Genomic DNA, 13,855 nt, shown 5'->3' with positions numbered 1-13,855 from the left:
TAAAAATTTAATCCCATACTGATGTCTAAGAGCCCTCTTGGACATAAGAAATTTTTTCCTTTTTTTATAAAAAAAAATCACTTTTTTCCGAACAAGGTTTGTTCATAAAATTTTCAATTTTCACTTGAAAATGTATTTTGGAATTTTTCGAAATTTTAAAAATTTCAAAAATTATTTTTCAAAATTTTCACTCAGATTAGTCACAAAATTTCAAAAATAACTCTAATTTTCAAATACTATTTTCACTTTTTTTGTTTTTTGTTTTTTGGAATTTTACAATTTATATGTCCAAACGCCCACTAAGTTGTCTCCATATGTGAGTGGTGGAATCAACCGCTGTTTGAAGTTTGAACTGTAATCGTCTCAAAATCTAACTTTATACTCAGCACGTATAGAAGTTTTGAAGTTGGAGACAGACAACCTAACATCATCAAATCCATATTTGAAGAATTGGCATATTACCTGTGCGATTCCAACTCGAGACATTTAGGTTGCACATACAATTAAACGGCAGACAAAAATCCCCCATAGTTGATTCCTTCAAGTTTTATCTAAGCTCTAGGGTTTTGGGTTTTCTTCACTGGACAAACTTTTTTCTCCATTTTCAATGCAACTTCTGCTAACACATTCTTTTCCAGTCAAATAAAAAAATTGGGAGAATCTTTTGATGCAAAACTACCATCAATTCTACCGTCTAATTTCTAGGTACTTGCAACGCATTTTCATTTTCATACTGCTTTGTAAATGTCTTAATAGTTACAGTTGCAAGTTTGATTTCAAGTTTCAATTTTTCACACAATAGATGTGTGATGTGTGTATTCCTATTTGTTCTTTGTAATCGTGCTGAAATGTGAAATGGGATTTTTTGGTTTTTGGGTATTTAGTACTCTTTCCATCCAATTTTATGTGGCCATGTTTGACAAGGCACTTAGCTTACTAAAGAAAGGCGGTTTTTCAAACTTGTGGTCTATAGTTTAGAATTAAAATTTTAGAATGTCGATGTTTTTAGTTACAGTTGCAAGTTTTGGTTCAAGTTTCAATTTTTCACACAATAGATGTGATATGTGCGCATTTCTATTTGTTCTTTGTAATTGCGCTGAAATGGTAAATGAGATTATTATTTTATTTGTTGGGGATTTAGTACTCTTTCCGTCCAATTTTATGTGGCTATGTTTGACAGGGCACTATGCTTAAGAAAGTACGTTTTTTTTGAAACTTGTGGTCTACAACAACTTATAGATATTTGCGGTAAAATGAGAAGTTTAGAATTACATTTTTAGAATATTGATGTTTTTAGTTACAGTTGCAAGTTTTGGTGTTTCAATTTTTCACACAATAAAAAAGGCAGCCCGGTGCACTAAGCTCCCGCTATGCGCGGGGTCCGGGGAAGGACCGGACCACAAGGGTCTATCGTACGCAGCCTTACCCTGCATTACTGCAAGAGGCTGTTTCACACAATAAATGCGTGATATGTGTGATTTCCATTTATTCTTTGTAATTGTGCTAAAATATGAAAGGGGATTGTTGATTTTTGGGAATTTAGTACTCTTTCTATCCAATTTTATGTGGTAGTGTTTGACATGACACGAAGTTTAAGAAAGAAAGGTGGATTTTGAAGCAAGTTATAGATATTTGCAGTAAAATGAGAAGGTTAAATTTAAATTTTTAGAATGTCAATGCTTGAACCAAAACTTGCAACTGAAGATTTAATTTTTCACACAATAGACGTGTGATGTGTGTGTATTTCTATCTCTCCTTTGTCATGGTGCTCAAATATGAGACGGGGTTGTTTCTTTTTGGGAACTTAGTACTCCCCGTCACAATTTATGTGGCGGTGTTTGACAAGGCGCGGAGTTTAAGAAAGATAGAAAAACTTTGAAAACTAAAACAAGTTATAGTTATTTGTGTGACTATAAATCATCTCATTAAGGGTAGATTGTGAAGTTTAAAGTTTAATTATTTTTAAATATAGAAATGTATCATTCTTTTTTGGACAGAGAAAAGTGTGCCACACAAATGGGGACAAAGGGAGTAATGGATAATGAAATTACCCGAATCGAGCAAAATGGATACATAGGATTCATATAGCTTACTTTAATTAGAATCTTAAGACCCTGTAACTGCAAAACTACCATCACCTTTTTGCGGTCTAATTTATAGGTACTTCAGCATATTTTCATTCTTATACTGCTTCATACATGTCTTACTTACAGTTGCAATATTTGATTCAAGGTTCGATTTTTCACGTATAGACAATAGATGTGTGGATATGTGTGTATTTCTATTTGATCTTTGTCATGGTGCTGAAATATGAATTGTTTTGTGCTAGTTTTGATGCTTTCAGAGACTTGTTCTTTTTGGGAATTTAGTATCAAAGAATGAAATGGATCCGAACAGAGCAAAAAGGATACACAGGATTCATATAGCTGACTTTAATTGGACTATGATTAAGATGTAGTTGATTGATTGATTATTTTTCTGAGAAAAGGAAAATAGTTTCTTGAAGTGAAGTGAAGGCATTATTGAAGGAGAGAGATGTCGGGTCTGTAAATTGCATTTGCTAGGAGATAGAGGGCTTTTTATAACCACGAGTGATTTTCTATTTGATCCATCGTAAATATTCTATCTTTGTTATCCCATTCGACTGGAACTTGCTAGGAGTGTTTGATAGATTGACCAAGCTAAGATGTTATACGAAGAGAGTGTCCAACCATTTACGTTAAACAGCCCTGCACTTGCCCTTGGATTTGGATATGTATAAATTTGTGCCTATTATAGACCTTACATACAAAAAAACAAGTTTATGAAGAATTTGGTTAGAATGTACTACACCCACTTTTATTGACCTTACAATACAGTCACAACCAAATTCATTTTCGGTTACTTAGTCTTTTGTATCTTATACAGATTATTTAATCTTATAATGTCGTATTTGGCTAAGGTTTGTGTGCACTCTACGCTCCAGACCCTACTTTGTGGGATTACACCGGGTTTTTTGTTGTTGTTGTTGTGGTAATGTCATATTTGGCTAATGGATAGTAATTACCTACTTATCTGTGTTCTCTTGTTGCAGATCTCAGTTCTGAAGTTTTAACAGATGGATGTCTGATTGTACTTGACAGAGATATAAAGGTGAAGGTAAGAGGTACTACTTATATGGACATTGATGAAGTATGCCTATATTTGGTTATTTTCTTCCTTAGTGTTAAAAGGCAAAATATGTCCATGCCACATTCCGTGTCCACTAATACTTTCTCTTTTGTTTTAGTGCTAATGGGGGCCAAGCGCACAAGATCGAATGGTGAAAGTGACGATGGTCACAAGTTTTCAGTTCCACCCGGTTTTGAATCGCTAATGTCATTCACATTAAAGAAGGTGAAAAATAGTGAAGAAGCCTGTAATTCTGTGGCTCTTGGGAGTGAGTTTGCGCAATGTCCTAGCCAGGTTGCTGCTACTTCAACAATTATTAGCACAGGAAAGCTTAAGAGTTCCGTTAGGCATAGGCCTTGGATTCTTGATGATCATGTTGATCACATTGAAGACGATTCTGAATTTGAAGCTGATAAGGTCATTTAGGAAGATTTTCATAAAATTTCTCATGAATATACTTTTTATTTCCATCTCCAGTATCGAAAAATTAACCATAGATTTCTACTCCGGCTGTCCTAAATGTATGTGACACTCTTTCCTCTTTAGCCTGTCCCAAAAAGAAAGACACTTTTCTATATTTAGAAATAATTTAACTTTAAAATCCCTATTTTATCCTTAATGAGATGATTTCTAGCCACACAAATGTTTAAAGCTTATTTTAGACCACAAAGTTCAAAATCTTCTTTTCTTTTTTAATCTCCGTGTCAAGTCAAATGGTGCCACATATACTGTGACGGAGGGAGTGTTAATTAATCAAACTGTATTGACTATGTGTAGCTTTTTAATATCTATATTGCTGTAAAAGAAAAGGTCTCGCTAGATTTCCCCTTGCGGTTCTTATTGTAAAGGCAGGAAAAGAAGAGCAAGGACCATAGCTGGTGCCTCTGGTTGGAGAGGATGAGATAAACATATCTGGACTCTGGTGAGAGATACATCTAGGGACACTATTTTTGTGCTATACTGGCTGCTGAGGGTTATTCCTGTTGACCATAAGCATCCTTGTGTTTTTTGAACAAGAACATTGTGTTAACTGGCAGGTGGTTTGCAATAGGAAGAAATAGAGAATCTTTTTTTCTGATAACCGTGGTGTCCGAGCCACCTCGACTAATTTTACGGGATGTCTGCTACCTCCCACCAGCAACAGGTACCATGTAACTCTATCCACTAAGGCTTGGATAAGTGAGAAGAAATCACCTAGTGTTTTTGCCTCCATTGGGATTTGAACTTGAGATCTCAGGTTCTCAACCCACTTCATTGACCACTGGGCACAACCTTGGGTGCGAAATGAAGAATCTTGTTGAAGAGATTTATGGCCCAGTGCTATAGGAAGGACAGGATAGGATGGTGTCCAGGAGTTAAATGTGAATGCTTCACAGTGAAATCTTGCTATAAGTGTCTGGATGATAGAGGAGGAACAAAACCTATATGGAGAAATGTTTGGTAGACAAAAACAAAAGGTGGTATTCTTTGCATAGTGTGCTGCACGAGGCACTATCATTACGGTGCGCAATTTGGGAAGGTGGAGGTTTGTATAATCGTGGGTTGGTGTTGTATGTGCCAGAAAAATGGGTGGGGGTGGGTGGGGGTTCTAGTAATATATTATCTTCATTTTCACAAGGCAGGCGAGTTGGAGTTTGGTGTATTCCATGTGTAAATATCATCGATGCTACCCCTAATAGTCACAGATGCCCTTGCGATGTGGAACTTAAGCAAAATAAGAAAAAAGGAAGAAAGTTTTGGGGAATAGCACCTCTATGCATTTTTTTGATGACTGAGAGTAAAAATTCAAGAGGATGGCTAAAGGGGTTGAAAGACCATTTTGGAAGCTCAAAAGCTCCCTTGTCGTTTACGTAAACTTTTGGTGTAAAGAAAAGTATCCTTTATTTGTAAATAGCTTGATAGATTTTATTGGGCGATCTGTACCGAGCATTTGTGCCTATTAGCCCTTGGCATCATCTTGGTGCACACTAATGCTCTTTGCCCCTCACTGTACAAGGGAAGGGCCAACGATGAAATTTTTTGCTCCTTTACTTGTCAATAAAGGAACTAGTATATGTAAGTAGAAATGAAGAAGCGTATATACTTGGCCCTAGCCTTAGATCTGAATCCTAGTGACTCTGGATATTAAGGCCTTTTCACCCATACTATCCGGCGAACATATTCCTCAAAAGCTTACACCATGAAGGTATAAGGCTCTCTCTGATTCTGAAATGAGAGTAACTAACCAGTCCTAAATGACATATCCATTGAGAAAATGGACTTTGGGCCTAACTCAATCTCAAAAAGCAAGTTAATGGGATGAAAATCGTCCAACACCAACGAGACAACCCATTTCCTCAACCCATGTGGCATAGTAACATTCTTGTTTGTGCTCAATCTGGTTATTTGGAGCGTGGACAACATAATATGGGGCCCAATAGTGGGAAATACAACAACAAGATGAGTCTGACTTCAATACCATGTTAAGAAAATTGAACTTTGAACCTAACTCAACTTCAAAAGTTAGCTCATTAGGTAAGTATTATCCGAGACCATGTAAGGGGACAACCAATTTCCCCAATCAATGTGTGACACTCTAACAGTGCCAATGGGCTTTATAAAAACATATATCCTGGCAAGGTTGGTTTGATTATTGGTCAAGGATAATCTTGCTCTTCTTCCCAGACCACACTTTGTGGGATTTTACTGGGTCGTTGTTGTTGATAATCTTCTTTTCTTCTTTTCCACGTGTATTCTCTTCTCCATTTGATTGTCTCCGGCATCACTTGGATAAAGGTTAAGGGCTTATGTACTGTAATCTATGTAGCACGGACTTTTCAAAATCCTCGCCACCCCCGTGTCGACACAACATGGGTGTGGCTGGCTGTGGCCGTGGGATCTATACCGGATTTGGTCAACTTATCTTGGGTACTTTGACTACATTCTATGACAGAGAAGTATAGATTGATTGGGTATTTGGTTTGATTTTTGGGTTTATGTTAATTTTATATATATATATATATATATATATATATATATATATATATATATATATATATATATATGTTTGCAACAAATTATTTGTGATACAAAATAAATTGCAACCACAATATAAATATGAAAAAAATATAATTTTATTGATAAAATGATGCGGATACAATTCTGTTTGTTCCCTTGATTCTTCTCTCTAGATCGTTCTCCGTAATTCGAGGGCTTAACCAGCGTATTTCTCGAACGTAGGATGATGCGAACTTCCTTAGGATGTATTTGATCTCCATGAAAAGGAAGAACATCCGTTGATCACTTCGACCACTTTGAGAAAGACAATATTTGATGTCTTTGATCTCTTTGTAAATATTCCATGTATTTTTATGGAATTTCGAGATGCTTTCAAAGGGAATATGTGGTCCCTTTTTATAGGTGTAGCTAGGATTTTGGGTAGAGTATTCTCCAAGCTAGGGTTTCAGGTAGAGTAGCCTCCAAGTTAGGGTTTCAGATAGAGTAGCCTCCACGAAAACCTCGATGGACTCTACTTATAGTATCTTAAATTTAGGATTTTGCCCAAATTTCATATGGATTTGATACGATAAAATTTTAATGTCTACAAATGCCCCTTACTTCAAGGTTTGTCGGGGCGTAGATTTACAAGATCGTCGTAGACGAGGCTTGAAGTACCAGCAAAGAAGACACCACATTCTTTTCACCTTGAGAGAAGAGATGAAGGGCAGATTTGGTCCCACTGGGCGAGCCAAAATTTGTTCGCAACAAATTTTCGTAGTACGGAAAATAAACTGCAACAAAAACAATATGAAGAAAAAGAGATTTTATTGATAAATATTTGTGAGTACAATTTTATGTATCCCTTGATTCTCTTCTCTAAAATTCTCCGTGATTTGAGGGCTTGAGAAACGTCTTTCTCGAATGTAGGACGATGCAGACCTTCTTGTGATGTATTTAATCTCCAAGAACGCCGAGCAACACTTTGTTGTTATGGGTTGATCTCCGGGAAGAACTCCATTGATCACTCCTTTGTTGAAGAACTATGCACTTTATGATTGATCTCTCTATTTGTGGATGCTTTCACCAATTGCGGAGTGTTCTTCTCCAACTCTCCATGTCCTGAGAGTTATGTAACCCTTCTATTTATAGTTGTAGAGGATGGACAGTCCAGCTACATATGAACTCTCTTGCTTGATTCTGATTGGCCCATGTCATTTTAGCCACTTGGCGACCTGTGGTTGGTTCTTGCTTTTTGACTTGGATTGTCACATCATTTAACACGTGGCGTCATCTTTTTGGCTTGCAGTTTGACTAGATATGCCATGTCACTTGACACATGGCATTAGTCTGGGCTTTAAGATGAAATGAATCTTGCGCTAGAAAATAATAAAATGAACTAATTTAACCTGTAAAGCCCAAATTAATTATTTAACCCAATTGAATTTAATCCAAATTTTGTATGGATTAGACCTAATAAATTTTTTATGTATATATATATATATATATATATATATATATATATATATATATATATAGAGAGAGAGAGAGAGAGAGAGAGAGAGAGAGAGAGAGAGAGAGAGAGAGAGAGAGAGAGACGGTCAACTTATGAATAAAATATTGGTAATTAACTAATCAAAATATATACTTTATAGTTCGTGATATACATGTACTGGTTGTATCCGAGCACCTGTATCATTCGGGTCCATACCCTCAAATCGTAAACTTATGTGATGAAGCATCCAACCTCTAGATTAACACCCGGATTGGATACGATCACCCGAGTCCGAGCAATATAGACTGTAATTGTTGGCATGTAGTGCTGCTAGTGAGAAATAGTGGTTTGGTGATTTCATTGTTTCTGGGTTTCGATTTATTTTTGCAGAGTTTGTCTTCAAGTGCTTTTCTTCCCAAAGGAGTGATTCGAGGATGTTCCAGCTGCCACAACTGCCAAAAGGTTCCTTCTTCCTTAATATTGTATAATGCTTGGTTTCAAGGCAAGGATTGTATGTTCTCTACCCAAAAGTTAATTTGGATCGTATTTTTTTATTGTTTCCATTGAGCTTATGATGTTTCTGGTGTGCTTTTTCAAAGGTTATTGCAAGATGTCGTCCAGAATTGGCACGCATACCTTCACTTGAAGAGGCTCCTGTATTCCATCCTAGTGAAGAGGTATTCCTTGACAGTCCCATCTCTCTTTCAGCCTGGTATATGCAGGGGAAGATGTAGCTACCCAACTAAGGGTTCAACTGAACCCAGTAACTTAAACGGGATTTAGTTATATATGTAAAATTTCACCAAAATTCAATAAATACAATATTTTGAACCCTTAATATTAGTTTTGTAATAAGTTCAATGGTAAAAACATGAAGATTGAATCCATCAAGTTAAAATCTTGGTCCGCCTCTGGTCATATATGCCCTCTATTACATCTTAATATCCTGACAGACTCTTCTTTCATGATGTTAAATCTTATTTTAGGAATTTGAAGATACTCTGAAGTATGTAGCGAGCATCCTTCCACATATCAAGCACTATGGAATATGTCGTATCGTTCCTCCCTCTTCCTGGAAACCACCTAGCCGCATTGAAGAACCGAGCACGGTATATGGAGTCAACACCCATATCCAGCGCACTAGTGACCTCCAGAATCTGTTTTTCAAGAAAAGGCTTGAGGCAGCCTGTACAAGGACGAATAATAAACAGCAGAAAATCCTAAGTAGGAAGTCAGATTTTGGACACGGCATTGAACGTAAAGAATTTGGCTGCTGTAATGAACACTTTGAATTTGAAAATGGGCCAAAGCTAATGCTGAAATATTTCAAGCATTACGCTGATCATTTCAAGAAGCAGTACTTTGTCAAGGAAGATCAGATTACGGCGTCAGAACCATCAATTCAGGATATCGAAGGGGAATACTGGAGGATTATTGAGAATCCAACTGAAGAAATTGAGGTTTTTCTCTGGAACTGCAATTATCTTTTCTAGGGATCCGTCAAAACTATTTTCCCTTAATCATTGTTTCCTATTTTTCGTCGTCAATTTGGTTTGTTAGGTTCTCCAGGGAACTAGTGCGGAAATTAAAGCAACTGAAAGCGGTTTCCCACATGAATGGGATGTAACTAGTCGTCGTCGTCCACAATATGTAGAATCAGGTTGGAACTTGAATAATACCCCTAAGCTTCAAGATTCTCTTCTCCGTTTTGGAAGTTGTGAGAGTTCCTCTATTTTGCTTCCTCGCCTCTCCATTGGAATGTGTTTCTCATCAAATCTATGGGTAAGAGTTAGAGTTTTTTTATTAAGCAATGACATTTATTCCTATAATCCAAATTATTCTTGGGCATATTCTATCTCATCTTTGTTTTTTGGTAAGGGGCATCATCGTTCTTGGGCGGTATCTCTTGGAAGCCGAAAGTATTAATGAGCATTGGTCTATTTGTTAGCAATTAGCATTACCTATTTTATTATGTTGATTAATTGCCAATATTTTCTGCTTTTTTCCATCTTGCAAATTGCAATAGAGAATTGAGGAGCACCACTTGTATTTACTATCTTACATGCAATTTGGTGCCCCGAAAATATTTTATGGGGTTCCCGGGAGTTATCGTTGCAAGTTTGAGGAAGCTGTCAAGAAGCATCTGCCGCAGTTGTCAGCGCATCCTTGTTTGCTTCAAAACATTGTGAGTTTCAAATCCGTGAAATTATTTTTCATTATTTTGAGAAGGAAAGGCTTGTTAGAAAGAGAGGGATGCATGTTGACTTGGTTCCTTTTTCAATTTTACCAATAAACTGCCCTCTCCTATTTCTATAGCCAGAAAAAAAAATAAAAGTGCCCATTAAAGAAATTCGGAAGTATTTCTTTACCTTTTCAAAAAAAAAAGGGAAGTATTTGGTGCAATTATGGAATAATAATCCTCTTGGTAATTTATATTGCAAGCATGATGACTTTGGCTGCTTTGATTTCTCTTATTTTTTGTGGGTTTGAATGAGTATGTGTGGGGCAGTAGCAGTGGAGGAGGCAGGAATACCGCCAAGGGGGTTCAAAAAAAAAAAGGAAAAAGTGGCCTAGTGGGAATAGAATCAATGACCTTACAAAGATTTTGAACTCCCTTGACCACTAAGCTATGCTTTTGGGCTGTGTCATGGGGATTCAAAACATAATATATAGAGGTAAAAAATAAATTTTGCCTTACATATACATTGTAATTTTTCGGCGAAGGGGATTCGAGTGAACACCCTTCCGCCCCCTAAATCTGCCCCTGGGCAGTAGTCTTTGGTTAGTCGAAAGTTATCCAGAAGAAGTTGAGCATAATATTTTGAGATTTTCAACCTTAAGGACATATTTTGGTTAGTGCTTAATGTGTATGTTTCTAACAAGACTCGATCCTTCTTAGCATTCTATTTTGTGACATGTATTCCCTGAATCTTTTTATGGTGTTATTAATCATTTATTCTCTCCGTCTTAATTTATGTTGTGCCGTTTGACTCTGCACGGAGTTTAATAAAGAAAGGAAGACTGTTAATACTTATGGTTTGAAACAAACCATAAATATTTGCGTGCCTATAAATCAATTCATTAAGGGTAAAGTAGGAATTCTAAAGATAAATTGTTTCTAAATTAGGAAAGGTGTGACAACCTTTTCAGGATTGAGACGGAAAGGAAAAAGGAAAAAGTGCCATATAAATTGAGACGGGGGAGTATATGATTTAAGTTTGATAAGGACTGTCTAAAATTTCTTTTTCGTTTCAGAAGAGATGAACTATCATATATGAAAGGTTTGTTTATTACCTCCCATTTGATCAATCAATCTTCATATCCAAAATGCAGGCCTTTCAGTTTTCTCCTTCTATATTGACTTCAGAGGGAATACCTGTTTATCGTTGTGTGCAAAATCCAAAGGAATTTGTTCTCATTCTCCCTGGAGCATACCATGCACATGTTGATAGCGGCTTTAATTGTTCCGAAGCAGTAAATTTTGCTCCCTTTGACTGGTTACCACACGGCCAGAATGCTGTAGAACTGTATTCTGAGCAGGGCAGAAAGACATCAATCTCCTATGATAAGCTGTTGTTTGAAGCAGCCACAGAAGGAATTAGGGCTTTAGCGGAACTTCCGCTGCTACACAAGAAATCTTTTGATTATTTAAAATGGAGAGCAGTTTGTCGGAGCACTGGGATTTTGACAAAAGCACTTAAGGTAAGCCCTCTATTATTCATGACTTCACTATTTATATAAGCCTATAAGGAGCCCTTCCAAATTCTTGAACTTCAATTTTAACAGGCTTTCTGCTTATTTATTAGGGATTTTTTCATTTTTATCCCCTCCGCCAATAATAATTACGGGCGCTAGCCCAAATATACAAAATATATACACTAATTATAAATTATGTAAACAACAACAACAACAACAAACTCAGTATAATTCCACGAGGTCTGGGGAGGGTAGTATGTATGCAGACCTTACCCCTACTTTGATCCGAAAGACCCCAGCTCAAAGAAAGAAAAAGAAAGCAGTAACAACAAGCAATACCAACAACAAGATAATAAGAAAACAAGCATTAACTATAACAGGATAGTAAGAGAACAAGCATTATCAACAACAATATATTAAGAAAACATGTAGTAATCAAGGCTCTCAATAACCGAAATACAAGGATGACTAACTACTACTATCGATATGGGAAAGACGCACACTCGACTACCTATTAACCTTCTACCATAATCCTCAACCTCTACACCTTTCTATCAAGGGTCATGTCCTTAGTGAGCTGAAGCAACGCCAAGTCCTCCCTAATAACCTCTCCCAGTACTTCTTTGGCCTACCTCTACCCCTCTTCAGACCACCCAAGGCCAACCTCCTGCACCTCCTCACTGGAGCATCTGTGCTTCTCCTCTGCACATGCCCAAACCACCTAAGCCTCGCTTCTCGCACCTTGCACTCCACCGAGGCTACTCCTACCTTGTCCCGAATATCTTCATTTCTAATCTTATCAATCATGGTATGTCCGTACATCTATCACATCCTCATTTCCGGTACCTTCATCTTCTGGACATGAGAGTTCTTGACTGGCCAACACTCTACTCCGTACAATATGATAGGTCTGACAACCACTCTGTAAAACTTAACCTTAAGTTTAGGTGGCACATTCTTATCACATAAACACCGGATACGAGTCTCCATTTCATCCACCCCGCTCCAATCCGATGAGTAACATCCTCATCAATCTCCCCATTTCCTTGGATAATAGACCCAAGGTACTTGAAACTAGCTATGTAATATTTATTTAAATTTTATGTAACTTATATGTATATTTATACTTAATATACAAAACATATACATTTGCTGGCTATTATATTTTAGGGGGGCCCAAAAATGTAATTATCCCTATTCTATGAATCAAGACATTGTCGTTTCTTCCTTTCCTTGTTACATTATGTTTCTGATTTTGGTATCATCCGCGACTGTTTTCCCTTCTTTAGTCCTTAGAACTTATTTTTATCAAGGTAAAAGATGTCTTACAGACTTCTGACCTTCGGGTTGAGCATTTCAAAGGCACGTTCAACATTAAGTCATGCTTCAGATGTTACTAGGAAAAATTAACTGGGCTCTTTTGTAGTTCTCCCTTTTTGGTATGCATGTTCCATGAGCAGCTCAATTTCCTTGTTCCGGAGGTTGAGACTTAGCTTCTGTTTCTAGTGTGTGAGCAATCATTACTGACTAGTATATTGTCTAGAAATATATTCATGTAGAAAATGATTATTGTTTCATTTCTATTGGAAGTAATTTTGGATTATTTCTATATTGGTATAGTCACGGTTTGCCACTGAAGTGAGAAGACGCAAATATATGTGTGCTTCTCTTGAATCGCAAAAGATGGAGGATGACTTTTGTGCGACAGTCAAACGGGAGTGCCCTATATGCTACTATGATCTATACCTTTCCGCCATTGGCTGTAAATGTTCTCCATATAAATATACTTGTCTTCTTCATGCCAAGCAGCTATGTTCTTGTGCATGGAGTGAGAAGTATTTGCTTATACGGTACAAAATAGATGAGTTGAGCATCATGGTTGAAGCTTTGGATGGGAAGGTAAGTGCAGTTCATAAGTGGGCAAAAGAAAAACTTGGATTGCCTGTGTCCGACATCTCTAAAGATTCCAGCAAGGATGGAATGAAGGTGAAATCAGAGTCCGGACAGTCATTGGATATTGAACAGGATAGGAAAGAAGAGGTGTCTATTCCTTCAGTTGGTCCAAGTGCTAGAACAAATAATTTGAATCGGGTATCTGGTTCGTGGGATGGATTGAGTCATCGGCCACAATCAAAAGGAATTATTAATGATAAGATTGAAGTTTTATTCCCAAAAATTTCACAGCATGCTACTGTTGGTAAAAATATTATGACCTCCTCTTCCAATACAGTTCTCAAGAAGCATCTTGCACTGGAGTCTTCGTCTACTAAGAGAAGTGTGATTATTCTTAGTGATGACGAGAATTAGTAACCACAAACTGAAATGAGCATTAGTGGTGCGTTAATACGTTGTTGTAAGTTGGTTCTCTGCTGTAAATTTGTACGACTACTAAGCTTGAGTTCTGCTAAATGACTCTTTCAACTCAATCTTGGCACTTTGATTCATGTATAATTGTTGTATATTCAGCATTGTCTATCACTTGGTAAGAAAAAGCCATGTCTTTTGGTGGCACCCTTGGTACCCATAGCATGTGTTGGT

At 37.0% G+C, this 13,855-nt stretch overlaps 1 protein-coding gene across 4 annotated transcripts; it reads left to right on the top strand.

The window, feature by feature from the left end:
* Positions 1–310: 310 nt before the first annotated feature.
* Positions 311–13,765, top strand: LOC107809399 (putative lysine-specific demethylase JMJ16). Of its 4 annotated transcripts, none has more exons than XM_016634013.2 (10): positions 311–705; positions 3,074–3,138; positions 3,269–3,567; positions 8,012–8,083; positions 8,221–8,298; positions 8,608–9,081; positions 9,182–9,403; positions 9,648–9,806; positions 10,955–11,323; positions 12,938–13,765. In XM_016634013.2, exons 3-10 carry the CDS (start codon positions 3,274–3,276, stop codon positions 13,622–13,624), a joined length of 2,355 nt encoding a protein of 784 aa, XP_016489499.2. In that variant the 5' UTR covers positions 311–705; positions 3,074–3,138; positions 3,269–3,273; the 3' UTR covers positions 13,625–13,765. The 4 variants fall into 4 exon arrangements, with proteins under 4 accessions (XP_016489499.2, XP_075090013.1, XP_016489500.2 ...); XM_075233912.1 differs by having other exon boundaries at positions 8,012–8,132; XM_016634014.2 differs by having other exon boundaries at positions 3,074–3,145.
* The last annotated feature ends 90 nt before the right edge of the window (positions 13,766–13,855 follow it).

Source organism: Nicotiana tabacum, chromosome 17 (assembly GCF_000715075.1).
Source record: "Nicotiana tabacum cultivar K326 chromosome 17, ASM71507v2, whole genome shotgun sequence".
In the NCBI taxonomy this organism is placed as follows: Eukaryota; Viridiplantae; Streptophyta; class Magnoliopsida; order Solanales; family Solanaceae; genus Nicotiana; species Nicotiana tabacum.
This window is presented reverse-complemented; position numbering and strand designations above follow the sequence as displayed.